The 17,302-nt window shown below is 36.0% G+C and overlaps 1 protein-coding gene across 30 annotated transcripts in view; it reads right to left on the reverse strand.

Annotated features, from left to right (window-relative positions):
* RIMS2 (regulating synaptic membrane exocytosis 2) overlaps positions 1–17,302 on the reverse strand; it is a 255,960-nt gene that overhangs the window by 43,909 nt on the left and 194,749 nt on the right. For 11 of the 30 annotated variants that reach the window (XM_029285245.1, XM_029285243.1, XM_029285246.1 and 8 more), the window contains one exon: positions 11,873–11,973. The exons of the other annotated variants lie outside the window; for them this stretch is intronic. In XM_029285245.1, the coding sequence (XP_029141078.1) occupies positions 11,873–11,973 (101 nt within the window). The remainder of the gene's footprint in view (positions 1–11,872; positions 11,974–17,302) is intronic. 30 annotated transcript variants of the gene reach the window in all.

The raw sequence follows: 17,302 nt of genomic DNA on the forward strand, positions 1-17,302 counted from the left end.
AGTGCTTCAAATAAGACCAATCTTGAGATTCATTGTGTTATGTAATCTAGTATAGTATATCATTCTTCCCAGCAATCCTACCCAAATTTGAAATTATTCTACAGTTCAAAAAAGTAGCATTTAGGCTGGCTAAAGACATTTTGCTGCTGCTAGAGACTGATCAGGAAATTATGCTGCCTATTTATTTCACCAACGCCAATTAATTGATTTTAACACTTGAAACAGACGATTCCATAAACATTTCTATTCATACTTTACAATATAATTAAGTGACATATTAAATAAGTAAACATGTTCTCCTCACTTTTCATGACATTCAAAAAATGCTGCCAGAAATGATTGCTCCTTCTTTAATAGAAGCATAAAATAAATTTTATTTTCATGATAACTTTGTAAAGTAACAGAGAAAGTGTCTTTGCTGGAACTACCACTCAATGCAGCTGGAAACAAATAATATTAAACATAGAGAAAGAAACCTTAAAATATATATTTTTAAGCTTTATCTAAGTGAATAGCTGTTCCTTTGACAAAATTGACAAACAGGTGCAAGTACATTGTGCCTATGTCAAGTCATTTTTTGTGGTTATTAACTTCTGGCAGTTTTTTTTATATCTACATATCACACTGGCATTAACACATTTCTTTTCACAAAAAATATAGTCTATAACAAAAACATATCTGCGTTTCACATTTCTTCAAACCTGAGCCCTGAAAATTTCCAAAATATTGTACAAACCTAGTGAAACAAACTATACTTCTATACAAGTGCAAATAGGTTTTTCAGGTCTGAAATTTAGATGAATTTATATCAGTATCTTATCACTAATTATCAAAGAATAAAACTGCTGATATAAAATGTTTGATTTATGGTCATCGGTTTTTAAAATATGATAATGTAAATAAGCAGCAGAGAATTGTAAACTATATACAATATGTTTACAGTACTATAGTTTTAGACAAAATATGTATCCTGAAATTAATGAAATCCTAGCATTCCAACATCTGCTGTTGGAGCCTCAACTACTCTGAAAAAAAAAATGTGGAGGCATCTCCTGGATAAATAGCATTGTGCTTCCTAGGAAAGGGCCTTTGCGAGGCTTCGCAAATACCCCAAGGCTTCAGCTGGCATAATTCATCACCCAACTCTTTATTTCAAGAAAACAAATCTATTTAGCTCAAAAAATTCAGCAAAGTTCTTTTCCTATCTCCAGCCATAGCTGGTATGACCCAATAAACTTTGTAAGTACGGATGAACTTCCCCAGTCCTGGTTTACCAGCAAATCATGTTTTGCTACCCTTGATTATGGTGCTGGAGAAGACTCCTGCAAGTCCCCTGGACTGCAAGGCAATCAAACCAATCAGTCCTAGAGGAGATCAACCCTGACTGCTCTTTAGAAGGCCAGATCCTGAAGTTGAAACTCAAGTACTTTGGCTACCTAATGAGAAGGAAGGACTCACTGGAGAAGAGCCTAATGCTGGAAAAGATTGAGGGCAATAGAAGAAAGGGACAACAGAGAATGAGGTGGCTGGATGGAGTCACTGAATCAGTAGGCGTGAGCTTAAATGGACTCCAGAAGATGGTAGAGGACAGGAAGGCCTGGAGGAATGTTGTCCATGGGGTCACAATGGGTCAGACACGACTTCGCAACTAAGAACAACAAAATCATTTGCTATTTCATTAAAAACTCATAAGTAAAATTTTAGATTTGCAGAGCAAAACAATATTTGTCCATATCCTATACAGGTAGTACTTGACTTACTACAGTTCGTTTAGTGGCCTTTCAAAGTTACAACGGCACTGAAGAATGTGTCTTACAATCATATTTCACACTTAACAACTGTTGCAGCATTCCCTTGGTCACGTGATTTACATTCAGATGCTTGACAACTGGTTCATATTTATGATAGTTGCAGTGTCCTGGGGTCATGTGATCATCTTCTGGACTATCTGACAAGCAAAGTTGTTAAGATTCGCTTAACAACTATGTTACTAATTTAACAATTGTAATGATTCACTTAACAAATGAAACAAGAAAAGTTGTAAAATGGGGCAAAACTCACTTAATAATTTTTTCACTTAGCAACATAAATTCTGTGCTCCATTGTTGTCATTAGTAGAGGACTAACTGTACTTATTTTTCAAGGATAAAGAAATAAGATAAGTTCAAGAGCATATTTAGTTTAATAATGACATATGCTGAGAAAAATTCTAGAAACACAAAATCTTTCTTCAATCTCTATTAAATTGGCTTGTATGACCATATCTATCCCTAAGATATCTAAATTATTTAAATCTTCTAGTATATTCAAAATTTCATTCACGCTTCTCTGATTACGTATCCTATCTGCCTTATAGTTTCTTGACCAAATATTAATTGTCATTAATAACACATTCTTTATAATGGCAATTCTCTGTTGATGTTATAGGCAGAAAATAGTCAGATAAAAAAATTCTCACTAGGAGGCAGAAATATAATTTGAGAGTGTCTCAGACATGACTATCCCTAGTTTCATAAAGATAAAGGGAGAAAGGAGGAAAGTGCATTCAGACATGCAAGATTCTGTTCCTGTAACCTTTTAATAAAAGTAGCACCAGCTTGCCTGTTTTTGGTTTCCAACCCTGGACGACTGGCAGTTGACTCTCTATTGCCTTCCTCTAGATTTTTATGATAGCACTGAAAAGACAGCTGCAGCTAGTTACCTATTATGAAATATGTATGCTGGAGAACATATTAGTTAAATTTTCACATTATATATTACCTTTGAGAAATCCTGGAGAACTATTAAAATATCATCAGGAACAGGAACAGGTTGTCTCTATCATCAAAAATGAAAATTCTGGAGACACAATATTTCTCAGTTTTACCAAAGAATTTACAAAATATTCTATAATATTCTCGTTAGCCAGATAGTTAAATTACGGATAGGATGACCTGACTATTAAGTTGATATGTAGCTGGCTCAAAAATCATACTCATCCGTGATTCCTCATCAAGCCAAAGGAAATTAACAAGTGAAATAATAATAATTTAATAATAATGTATTATATTTATACGGTTGCTGAATCAAAATAGATTCAATGTCATATTACAACATTAAAAACATTGGAACACACAAATACCAACATGTTGGGGAAATACACAAAAAAATACTAAATACCTATCACGTTCTGCAAGGTTCCACTCTGCCCTCTTCAACGTTTTATTAATGACTTGAATTGAAGGAATCCTTATCAGATTTTCTTTTTTTAAAATAATATTTTATTAGTTTTCTAATTTTACATTTAGGTATTTAAAAAGCAACATGGTGGCTGGGTTAATCAATAGTTCAATAACATACAAAAATCTTTAGTACAAATCTCAAGTTACAACATTAAATATTTCCTCTCTTTTTCCCTTAATATCTACTATCTCGTATTTAAACTAATACAGTTCTTATTATATCAACTAAGTAAAAACATCATTATTACATTTATCAATAAATTTTTAGCTTATACCTATCTTAATTACTTTTACATTTGATCTTTATAGACAATCAATATCCTGTTATTGGTTTTTTCCCAATTTTTAGTTTCCCATCAATATTCAAATTTAACATTTGATATTTATAATTTCCAGGCTTTAGGTAACCAAAGTTTCCCTTATCTCAATTCATAACAGAATCTAATATTCAAAATACACATCTTATCTATTTGAGTATAGTCTTATTCTATTTTTTAAAAGTTATCTATTTCCCACCATATCATTTAATTAATAATACAGTATCCCCTTCAATAAATCAAAACCATTATATATATTATCTGGGTTAATCAATAAATCAAGCATATTCATAATTTTACCTTTTGGGTCTAATTTTTAAATATTAACAAATAGAATTCTTATTTTCAATTAATTTCCAAATATTTTAAATTTAATGACCAAAATTCCCCTTATCTCAACTTCTCCCTTTAATCCTCTAATTAGTAATATGAAATCCCCTCTAATAAATCAAAACCGCAATTTTCTTCAACCTTATTCTGGCTTTCTTCCTTTGCCAACTAGCCTTCCATGTCAGTGCTTTTAAATCATCAAATAGATCTCCCTCTATTATTATATATATTATTTGAAATTAGAGAGACCATTTAGTTGCCATTTTTTTGGAAGGGCTAGCCCATTTGTGTTCATTAGATCGTCTCCCTATTATTCCAGTTCCCCATGATTGTCCTGATATGTTTATCTTCCATTCAATCTGTTCTTCTTCTTTCTCCTCAAATTTCTTCTGATTTATATAGAAAGTCTTTTCCATTTTCAGTGTTGTCACTCCCTTTTCTCGATTTTCCATTAACTGTATTTGTTGGTCAATTGAGTCCTCTGTCTTAGTATTTGATTGTTCCACTTCTTCTGTTATCTTCTGCGTTATTAGTTCTTTGGTTGTAGTCAAAATTTGGGTTTGTATATCTAAGCTGGCATCTTGTTCTTTTATGTTATTTTGTCACAAGCTGAAAGAATGGTTTCATGTATTGCTTTCAACACGGAAAGGATCTTTTCCTGGTCTTCATCCATATTCTCTTAATAGTGTGTTAAGTTGAGGACTTTAAAATCAGACGTTAAAAATAATTTTATAACTAGGTATGGGACCTCTATTTCATGTATTATAGGTGGTCTTTATAGTAGAAGTCGTTTGTCAAGTAAGATTTTATAGTCCAAGGTATTTCATCATCTCATGTAATAACCAATGTTCCTCAGATAAAGAAATAGGAAAGCAATTCCCCACATATAGCTCTGAAAGTCAGTAAAGGTTTACATTCATAGTTCAAGCAGGCCAGTTATGCCGCCCAGAAATTCTCTTTACAGCTGAGTTTCTCACAGGTGGTATCTATCAAGGTCAAAAGAGTTTTATCTGAAGACTGGGCTACAAGCCAAGTCTCTTTTAGGCAATAACAAATTGTAACACCAAACTTCACCACAAGATGTCACCGGTGCCGTTTAAAGTTTTTTAAGTCCAAAATTTTTATAATCCTTTTTCCAGTTTTATTTCTTTTTTGTAGATAAAAACAAAAGTCTCCAGTAAAAATAATCAAACTTTTGGTACCCAAGTTTCAGAAACATATAAATCCAATTAGATTAAAATTGTTCTTTTAGTGCTTTAACTCCCCTGGGTAGTCAGTCACCGCTGTTCTTAGAGGGTGGGGTAGAAATTCCCTTCCCTGTCTCCTCACATGGGGAAAAGATACTTTGGGCAGCTTTTACAGGAAAAGAAAATACTTAAGATCTTAAAGAGAAGATCAGATCTCACCCTGTTTCATCCACGTTGCTTTAGAAGTGCTTGATGGTAAGTTTGACTTCGGCTGTCTGCAGCTTAGTGACAAGCCATATTGCTATGGCTGGTCTTTCCTCCTCTGGTTTGGAAGGCTGCCCCAGATCAAGTAGAAGGGCTGCCGCCCTCCTGTGATCAAGCGGGGATCCCCTCGTTGCTTGTTGCCCCTACAGGGCGACTTTTGACCCTTTCCAGGGTCCCCCAGTGGAACGAAATCAAACGGGAAGATGGAGCTCGTCTTCCAGTGTGTGCGGCAGTCACGATGGCAAACCAGAAGTCCTTATCAGATTTTCTAACACAAATATTTTTTACAAAACTAAAACGACATTCAATAAAATGCATATTAATACCACTTTATTGTAATGTAATCGATCCAGAGAATGAGAAGTAAATTAAGATGCTGAATGTCTATGGAGATTCTCAATCATCCAGGTCATGGTTGTCCCAAGGGTACTTTTTAAAAACAGCAACTAGACTTTCTTGGGTTTTTTTCTTGAAAATGTTTAACTTCTCATCCAAGAAGTTCAATTTCTTCAGAACTTAAGAAGCTTCTTAGATAAGCAGCAAAACATTTTCAAGAAAAAAACCAAGAAAGTCCAGTTGCCTTTTGAAAAAGCATCCTTGGGATTAAGATGCTGAATAAAGATCATAAAGCACGAATATGCTTTAGTTTAATTTCTTCCCATATAGCTACTGTACAGTTGTCTGAAGAGAAGCTTTAAGTGAATGTCAGTTTTGTAATTCCTTTTTCCCTTAGTCGATACCTTCTATATCTGTAGTTTTCCCAAAACTAATTTTGATCAGGCAGTTTAGCCTAAAATTCTGCTTATAACAATTTTAGGATATTAGCTGATTCCATTTATAACAAGTGGAAATTTTCTGCTTTTCATTTTATGAAACAATAATTTCCAATGTCCATAGAAATGAAATATAAGAAAATACTTTACAAAATAGAACAGAAATTCTAATATCCTTTTATAGAAACTGTAATGACCAATTATCAAATAACACTTATATGAAAACTTCCATGCCTTAAATCACAATCTGTGCCTGTTAAAGAGCTTTCAGAATATATAAACTGCTCAGCTGTACTCCAATTCATGGCTGAAATCTGATTAAGAATTGGACAATAGATGACTCAGAAATTCCAAGGCTGGAAACTAAAAAAGACATCTTGGAAGAAGGTAAAGGTAAGTCATTTTTGTATTATTGCCAAGAAATCTATATTCAGCATTTCTATACAGATGAGGGCTGCAACTGACTATCTTTTCTGAAAGGGAGTAGAAATGCAAAGAACCATAACCTTCACAAATCAGTGGGAGTCTGCAGGCAGATTTGGCGATTTTTACAGTAGAAACCTATTTTGTACTATTTTTTTGCTCAAAAAATCTATTTTTTTGCTCAGAATTATTTATTGAATGTAGAATTTAAAATAATAGCGTTAGAAGAAACATTGGAGTTCTTCCAGTCCAATCCTCTGCCCATGGCAGGAGATCCTGTACCATTCTAGACAAATGAATGTCCAGTCATACACAATGATGGCACACCCACAACTTCCAGAGGCAAGCCATTCCACTGATTAATTGTTCATTATTTATTTATTAAACTCATATGTTACCCATCTTGCTGCACGCGACTCTATATAGCTTCCAAACAGTTTGCATGTAATATAAAACATTAAAACAATAAATAAGAGATCTTAAATTTAAAAGTCAGTTAAAATAATATTGACCTAGATGGAGAGGAAGGAAGCAAAGTGGGGAGAAGGTGGGTGTTATCTTTAGACACCTCCAAAATTCACACATTGGGGCCCGAGGCTAGTTGGCACAGCCATGTTCCAATCCTTCTTGGAAGGCCAATAGAGTAGGTGTGGATCTCACCTCAGGAGGCATGATGTTCCAGAGGGCAAGAGCCATGGCAGAAAAGGCTCTTCTTCTGGACCCTGCCAGCTGAAATTCATTGACCAATAGGGCCCACAGCACGACCCTTCTGCTGGGGAGGATGGGCTAGTCCCATTATGGCGAGCCAGTTCCTCAGATAGCCTGGACCCACAAATATCTTGAATTGGACCTGGAAGCAAATTGGCAACCAATACAGCTCATAGAACAGCAGTGTAACATAGGCCATCCTAGGGGGGGCTCAAGAACTGCCTATACAGCTGTGTTTTGCACCAACAGAAGCTTCTGGATACTCTTCAAGAGTAGCTCCATATAAAGCACATTGCAGTAGTCTAAATGTGAGATGACCAGGGCTTGAGTGATTGAGTGCATGGATTCCCAATCCAGAAAAGGGTGCAGCTGGGGCACAACACAAAGTTGCACAAAAGCTTTCCTAGCCATGACTGCCACATGTCCATCAAACAGGAGTTGTGAATCCAGGAGAACCTCAAAATTGTGCACCAAATCTATCTAGGATAGTGTAACCCCATCCAGAACTGAATGTGCTCCACACACCCAAAGCCACTTAATCTTACCAGGGTTCAGCCAAAGTCTGTTGTCCCCCATGCAGACCCCTACCAGCCTGTAGACATTGTAAGAAGGCAACAACAGCATCACTTGGGTCACCCAGGATGGAGATGTAAACTTGAATATAATCAGCTTACTGATGGAACTTCATCCCAGGATGATGATTGATCTCGCCCAGTGGCTTTATGTGCATGTTAAAAAGGAGTGGAGGGGGTATGAAGCCCTGCGGCACACCACAAAGGAGTGGGCAGGGACTGGAATTCTCACTTCCTATCAACACTGATTGGGACCAAGAAAGGAGTCAAACTAGCACAAGACTGTGCAATCTAACCCCACAATCTATAAGCAACCCCAAAGTATTCCATAGTTAATGGTATCAAAGGCTGCTGAGAAGTCAAGGAGAACAAGGATGTATCCATTATCCCATATCACTCTCGCTAGAGATCATCAAGTGCAACCAATGCTGTTTCTGTCCCATAACTAGGCATGAAACCTATCCCTTTCATCCAGGACCTTCTTAAGCTACCATACAACTACTTTCTCTACCATCTTCCCTACAATGAGAAGGTGGGAGGCTGGATGAAATTGTCCAGACAGATGGGATCAAGAAATGGTTTTTTGAGGAGGGACAAACCAGGGCGTCTTTAAAAAGTCCCAGAATTATCTCCGGTAATGAACTATTTGTCACTGCCTGAACCTGCCTGGCTGTCACCATCCTTGACTTTCACCAACCAGGAAGGACAGAGATCTAATTGATAGGTGGTTGCACTGACAGCATCAAAGACCCTGTCCATTTCAGCAGGTTCAACAGGTCAAATTATTCCACGATAACCAGATAAGATCTTTCCAGGCATCTCAAATGGATCTGCACCATGCATGGGTTCCAGCTGGGAATGAATCCAAGCAACCTTGTCCATTGAGTGTTTAAATTCCTCTGCATGGCCCTGAATATGAATATCTGAAACCTCCTGTCCCAGGAGGGACTGGGTGATCCTGAACAGGGCCACTGGGAGCACTTTGCAGACATAATAAAAGTGGAGTAACAGTGGTGTTTTGCTGCTCTTACTGCCATGAAGTAGGGCTTAATAGCAGCTCTAAGTCATGTCCAGTTGGATTCAACCCTTGTTTTCCTCTAGCAGCGCTCTAGATGTCTCTTAGTTCTTTTAAGAACCGTAGCTCCTCCATGATATATCCCATTCTATTCTTTTACTTTCACCTAAAAGTCAGCAGAATTGCAGTCTTAATAATAAACCACCCACCAGATTTTGATTTTGCTAAAATAAATGTAATCCTGAAATATTACTTTATATACAATCCTCACTTCATGTACAAGTAAAGAACTTAACATCCTTCATGTTAATTCAATGGACTTATTAAATTTGATTCAGATATGCCTGCAAAATTTGACTAATTTAAATCAATTGATTTAATTTGTTAAATATCCACACACTTTTTTTTCAAATGTGTTTCTAAACAGATTGGATATCTGACTTGCCTATAGAAGAAGCAAATTCAGGCTTAGCAAACAAATGCAGTGTAAACAACGTATCCTATAAGTTGGGATAATGATTCAGTCCATAAATGTCAGATCAGTAATGATTCATTCTATATATGTTTAATCAATGCGTCAGCTTCACATATATTCCATCATGGCATTTATAATGAACAAATGTCTGGCAGTGCCACAGGGTAAAGTAGAACTTGGAATCTCTGATAATCTCTGAGTGACATCTGGCCCATGGAGGTGGGGATGGAATAAAAAATATGTTGGGATGTCAGGATGTAAGTATGAAAGGGATGGGATTTATGACATTATATTTTCATTTTTTCATCATCATAGTGCGTAGCAGCCATCTATGATAGGATCTTTCTCAAAGTGATAGAAGTGGAATTAGCTTCATCCATTGCAAAAAGTGAATTATTACGACTTTATATTTTATGTAGAAAATGTGTGTATCTCAAAAAGATGCATATTTTATTTCTGCTTACACTTATGTGAATTGTGAGTTAAAACACTTTCATAATGTCTGAGGGTTAAGTTCTATAAGAGATATGCATGTGAGTGTGCACACAGCAGAATATCAGATAATATTCCATCATATAATATTCCATTATATGGAAGCTTGTAACTTTCATATATATATGCAATGTAATTAGTTGATCAGCCATTGTTCAAATGTTTAATCATCCAAGATATCCCTACATAGCCAAATATAAAATTGGAATCCACACAAACTACTTTTCATTTTGATATTATTAATTGAATTTAGAAGACTTCAATAATCCTAATGCAACCAGAACCTTAATTTAACAAAAAAAGCATTTTGTGGAAGTCCACTGGCCATCTTAAAAGAAGGCTAACACTGTCAGGCCCAAAACCAAGAATGACACTTGCCAGTTCTTCCAAGGTGAGATTTTTATTGTTTCACACCTATAGACAAAATCTTGCCAGACTGAGAAGACTTTACTATCCGCATCTACAATATGTAAACTATTAGGGAGCGTCTCTCTTCACCCTCTTTCTCTCTCCCGTAATAACTGGGCCAAGTAGACTCTTACTCCTCTGGAATGCAACCCCTCCCTCCTGGGGATCCACTTTTTCAGTACATTCCATCACAAAAACCACTGCCTTCTAGTTATCAACTCCTCCTTCTGGCAGCAGTACTATTATCCCCTGAAAAGGCTCTCTGAAGACTATTGACAAAGTAACCCAAAGTAACTCGCTTGGTGAAAACATATTGGAGGGTGTAATCTCAAAAACAAAACCCCACCATATTATTGATGCTACTAGTCATACTTCCTAAAATAATTGCATGTTTCATGACATGTAGTCCTTTAAGCAAACACACGTACATATAATGTCAGCTACAAATCATTTTTATCAATATTTCTAAGATTATAACGAATATAAGGAAAACATTTTCTCATAATTACCACATGATGAACAGTCAAATTGCATAATAATTTACTAAGAGTGTATCAGTCTTTTTATCAAATTAGATGAATAAGCAAGACATAGCATAATATCGTTTGACTAATGTTTATTCAGGATTAGGTTTTGTATTCCAGCAGCAAGGATAATACTATCAGCCAATCATTCTATACAGAATTCAATAAAAATTATCTGGAGGGTTGTACAGAGCTTTGGACTGAATTACAAAATGGTGTTGTAGAATGTAAGAGGCACAAATGTAGCAGCTGTTTGCAACTCCTTCAAGAAAGTATGTCTTGTCCTAGAATTGTGAGGCAGTTGCACAGGACAGTTATAGGCTTCCTGGGAAAAATGTAGCTCTTCCAAAGAGCTAAGGAATTGAATTCCTCTGCATTTATTTTACTGGATGTCAAAGTAAATCCATATGCATCAGAGCAACTGAGCACACCTCACATTTATGTGCCAGATAGTAATCATCTACTCATATCCGTAATAGTATACTCCAATATATTACACAGAGGACTGAATCTTGAAACCCTCAATATTAAATTACAAAAAGAAGGGTCTAAGATATTTCTACACACAAGGGTAAAGGATGGGGTATAGGGTTAACTTCAGATATTTATTTCATCATCATTGATGGGCTACTAAACTCATAGCTGATTACTGCACATCACAAAATTAATCTGACATTTAATACTTTTAAATGGACATTTGTTTAACATCCCTGGTAATTTCTAATCTTAGTAAACTAGTTCCTATCAGATAGAATTACAATGATCCAGAATCTTTTAGCCCTAGCTATACGCATTCCTATGGGAGTAAATAGTACTGCTATAGACTGTCTTGCCTTTTATACTTTTGCAGAGAGCACTTTTTGAGTGCATAGAAGGAAAATAATGTTTCTGTCAGACAACAAAACGATAATGCTCCTGAGACCACCTTCTTAATACTCTTAAAATTGTTGTCCTTCATAAGGGCTTTTCTAGAAGCTTAGATAAGGAAAAAAGTAGGAGCTGAAAAGAATTATTGTAGTCTAATTTATTTCCCAATAAACATGCATATCAACATTGCATTCTTAATTAAATATGCTACCCATGAAACAATTACTAGTATCTTACTGCCTCATCAAGTTAGACAATTACATATATTGTTGTTTTTCAAAACAAAATGCCCTTGCCTTGGAATGATAATCTTGCTCCAGCCTGGAATCTGATCCTGCTACATGTTTGTACTTGTTCATTTTCATTTGACGATTTCTCTCTTCAACATCCAGAGTACCTGTCAAGTGCAAAATAAAACCAGTTTCAGCATTCTTAACCAAAATGGAGAACATTTAAGATTTATTCAAATATAACTTAAAAGTTAAATCTATGATTTTGTTTTGATGAGTAAAACAGCTTAATTGACAAATATCAAAAGACCATTATGAATGTAGCTATTTTAATTTCGACCATGTAAGTTATAATGTTTTAATTTAGGGTTAAGATTGCACATAAATTATCAAATGGGAGGGGGGGAAATCAATGCCTTTTTACAAAAACAACACACTGAAAACAGAAAAGTTTGAAAGGGGTAACATCTACTATTCATCTATATCATTTTAAAAATCATATAGCAATAACACAGGCCTGGCTAGTTTAACTGTAACATGAGCAGGTATTTCTATTATTTTAAATGCATTGGATTCTATTATTCATGCATTGGACGAGCTCTGAAGGATAACAACTGAAATGCTGGAAAATTTGGCTGGATTCTTTGTGAGGTGGTGTTTTTTTTGTAATATTTGTAATTTTTTTTATTTTAATTTTTTGTGCCCAGTATTTGAAAGGTTTGCCAGTTCCTGATTTGGAACATGCTAATATATTATGAATTATACATGTATCATTTGTAAATCTTGAAAAATAGGTTGACTTTAATTTTCTAAGACTACTTCTTTAAAGAGGAAACCTCTAAGCAGAAAATTGCTTTTTTTTTCCCTTCGGCAAATAAGTAATATTTGAGATCAAATGTCAGACAAAAGCAGATGAAAGATAACATTTTGAAGGAAATGCTAACAAAGGATGCCAACAAAATGTCTACTTAAGCCATATCATACAATGAGCTAGTAGTAGTCTAGACAACTACTACAGACTTTTTGCTCTGACTTCTACTTGGAGAAACAAAACTGCAACAGGCTTTGTGAACTATATAAACAACATCAAAATTGAAATCTGTGAGAAGCAAGAGAGAACAAACAGATGAGGGTGTTTTTCAAAATAGACTCCTTTTTTCTAAACCATTAAATAAATATAGAAAACGCTGAATTACACCCAGCATTCAATAATTGTAATTAAGAGAACTGCACATGTAATTTGCATATCAATCACAACTGAGCTCAGCACAATGTTTTAAATATATATGTGCATAAATTAATAAACAGGACAACAGAATGAGGTCAGTCAAAGTTTTCAGGTGTAATATTAACTTTTAGAGGTGAATTATATGATTGTAAGATATAAATTGAAATGTTTTTTTTCAGACTAGAATAAACATTGGAAAACGTCTTTCATGACATTACAGACAGACAATTAAAACAGTGACATTATGGTTTACCCAGTTCTTGCTCTAGTGAATTATTACCTTGGCTGCCTTTCTCTTTCTCTTTTATACTTATACAATAAATGAACACTGAGAAAGACAGTGCTTTGGAAGACTTAACAAAATGCTGAGTGAAAAGAATAGATTATTGGTTAAACACAACTGCCTAGTCAGCAGTGATATTGCAGTAATTAGTTGGGTAGCACATGTGGACAGACAAGAAAAGAAACAAATGGGTCATCAAACAAATCAATCCAGAGTTTTCACAACAGGCACAAATGACCAGGCTTAAATTATCCTTTGGACACACCATGTGAATATTAGCTTTCTAGAGAAGGCTCTAATGCTGGGAATGGTAGCAAGAAAGAGAAGAGTACAACCAGCAAAGAGAATGGACTCATATGCGATGAATGCATCGTTGGAAGGTTAGACTAAGTGGCTTTGGGTTATTCACCTCTCTCCCCACAGTCTGGTGAGTTCTTATCTTTGCACTGCCCTGGAGTGAGTTGGTGTGCAATCTGGGGTCCTCCTGGACTTATGTCTCCTGCCTGATGAGCAGGTGGCAGCCATGGCTGGGGAAGGGTTGCGCCATAATTGCACCCTTTCCTGGATCAGGAGGCCTTGCTCACAGTCACCCATGCCTTAATCACCTTCCTGGTAGAATGCAAAGCCAGATGAGCCCTAGAAAGCATTGTCAACAACAAAGATGATGCTGTTAAAGTATTGTACTCAATATGCCAGAAAATTTGAAAACTATGGTCACAGGATTGGAAAAGGTCAGTTTACATTCCAATCCCAAAGAAGGGGTACCAAAGAATGTTCAAGTTATCGTACAATTGCACTCATTTCACACACTAGCAAGGTCGTGCTCAAAGTCTCACAAGCTAGGTTTCAGCAATATGTGAACTGAGAATCATCAGAAATACAAGCTGGGTTTCAAAGAGGCTGAGGAACTTGAGATCAAATTACCAACATTCACTGGATTATGGAGAAAGCAAGGGAGTTCCAGAAAAACATCTACTCCTGTTTCATTGACTATGCTAACGTCTTTGATTGTGTAGATCACAACAAACTGTGGCAAATTCTTAATGAGGTGAGGGTACCAAACCACCTTACCTGTGTCCTGAGAAATCTGTGTGCAGGTCAAGAAGCAACAATTAGAACCAAACATGGAACAACTGATTGGTTCAAAATAGGAAAACGAGTACAACAAGACTGTATACAGGTAGTCCTTGACTTACAACCACAGTTGGGCCCAAAATTTCTGTTGCTAAGATACTTGTTAAGTGAGTTTTGCCCCATTTTACAACCTTTCTTGCCAAAATTGTTAAGTGAATCACTGCAGGTATTAAGTTAGTAACACAGCTGTTAAGTGAATCTGGCTTCCCCACTGACTTTATCAGAAGATTACAGAAGATGATCATGTGATCCTGGGACAGCACAACTGTCATAAGTAAATTCAGATGCCAAGCATCTGAATTTTGATCATGTGACCATGGGGATGCTGCAATGGTCTTAAGTGTAAAAAAAAGTCAGAAGTCACTTTTTTCAGTGCCGTTGTAACTTTGAACGGTCACTAAATTAACTGTTGTAAGTCGAGGACTACCTATATTTTCAGCCTGATTATTTAATTTATATGCAGAGTACATGATACGAAATGCTGGCTGGATGAATTATAAGCCGGAATTAAGATTGCTGGGAGAAATATCAACAACCTTAGATATGTGGACTTAACCACTCTAATGGCAAAAAGTGAAGAGGAACTAAAAAGTCTCTTGATGAGGGTGAAAGAGGAGATTGCAAAAGTTGGTTTGAAACATTAAGAAAACTAAGATCATGGCATCGGTCCCATCTCTTCCTGTTAAATAGAAGGAGAAGAAACAAAAGCAATGACAGATTTTATTTTCTTAGGCTCCAAGATCACTGCAGACAGCGACTGCAGCCATGAAATTAAAAGACGCTTGCTCCTTGGGAGGAAAGCTATGGCAAACCTAGAGAGCATATTAAAAAGCAGAGATATGGCCTTGCCTACAAAGGTCTGCATAGGCAAAGCTATAATTTTCCCAATAGTAATTTAAGACTGGACCATAAAGGAAGACTGAGCACCGAAGAATTAATGCTTTCGAATTGTGGTGTTGGAGAAGACTCCTGAGAATCCCTTGGACGGCAAGGAGATCAAATCAGTCAATCCTAAAGGCAATCAACCCTGACTGTACTTTGGAAGGATAAATACTGAAGCTGAAGATCAAATATCTTGGCCACCAAATGAGAAGAGAGGATTCATTGGAAAAGATCCTGATGTTGGGAAAGAATGAAAGCAAAAGGAGAAGGAGACAGTAGAGGATAAGATGGTTAGATGGTGTCATTGATACAATGAACATGAATTTGGGCAAACTCCAGGAGACAGTGCAGAACAGGGGGGCTTGGAGTGCTATAGTCCATGGAATCACAAAGAATCGGACACAACTTTGTGAATGAACAACAAACCACATAAAAAAACAACCTCCTCCCCAAAAAATCTCCTTCAAAAGTGAAAAAAAACCTACACTAAATTAAAATTAAAAGAGCAAACACCAAGTATCTACCTTATTTTTTCTAAATATGTGTTTATGTATATAGAAGCCCACTCAAAGACAGATTGATTTCTAAAACATTAATTAAACACAGACAATACATATTGTCCAGTCTTGCCTCTTTGTCAATACAAAAGTAATTGTCAGGTCCCCAAATCCTGATTCTTTTCCCTGCATATGTACTCTTGTTTGGGGCTGCCATTCTGCTGGGAGGGGGGATTTGCTTTCACTTGGGATAACTTTCGCTTTCTACTTTTCCTCTCCCGCCTCTATCCACTTGAGAAAAGACTGTGCCTCCCTTATCAGGGGGACATTATGGAGAAATGAAACTGGAGAAGACCTTGAGATGCGCGCCAACTGTGCCAGTTACCCAAACATCATGCCACCTGTGGATTGGCTGGATTTCAAATGGATACTACGACTTTGGTGGAAGGAGGAAGACTGCTTGTTTAACTATACCGTTTAAGCGGGATTTTCCCCAGATCTTGCCTTGACTTCCCTACTGTCACTAACCCCTAATAAAAGTTCCTTTTGAGACAATGCCAGTTTCAAGAGTTCTACTTTCTTGGGTGGTTAGCTGAGGTGGGACCTTACAGTAATTCAAAGAAGGAGAGCTGACTAATTTTGTTAAGCTGACATTTAGCAACCGGAGGAATATAACATTTTTGATGAGTACATAATCATCTTTTTTGCAACACTCCAAACCCTATCTATCTGATGTTTTTCATAAGGTGAAATATTTTATTGATATCCATGACTTTATTGGAGCTGTCCTGAATTGATAAATAGATAGATAGATAGATAGATAGATAGATAGATAGATAGATAGATAGATAGATAGATAGATAGAGTTATATTTCAATCAAATGCTGACATATGTAGCCTTTAACTTTTTGAAGCATCTGGTTCACCATAACAATAATATCTAACTAACATGGAATCAGCCAGTTTGGCTAAGATATCAGGCTAGAAACTGGAAGATTGTGAGTTTTAACGATGCCTTAGGCACAAAGCAATTGGATGGTCTTGGGTCAGTAAATCTCTCGCAGCTCTTGGAAGAAGGCAATGACAAACTGCTTCATAGCATATATACTAAGGTTCTGTCAAATTTATTACACTTCTAGCAAAAATCCAATTTTATTTAATGATACACTGAGAGTCCAACAGATACCCACAATTAGAATGAGCAACTCAGTCATTAAATGAAGCAGTCACTAAGTGAAAAATCACATGTCTGTGACTGTGCTTATAATTGTACTTCACTTTTCTTTGTTGTACAGTACCATAAAGATCTTAAATATGACCACTAAGTCACCTTTTCATCATAACAGCGAATAATTGTTCTCCAAGGCATCACTAAACAAGTACTCTTTGTATTACAAATTGAGTGGATATGACCCAAATGTATTTATAACATCTTAATTTTTTGATAATAATAAATTGTTTAGTTTCCATAA

This window comes from Protobothrops mucrosquamatus, unplaced genomic scaffold, assembly GCF_001527695.2.
Source record: "Protobothrops mucrosquamatus isolate PMUCROS unplaced genomic scaffold, P.Mucros_1.0 scaffold_168, whole genome shotgun sequence".
Lineage (NCBI taxonomy): Eukaryota > Metazoa > Chordata > Lepidosauria > Squamata > Viperidae > Protobothrops > Protobothrops mucrosquamatus.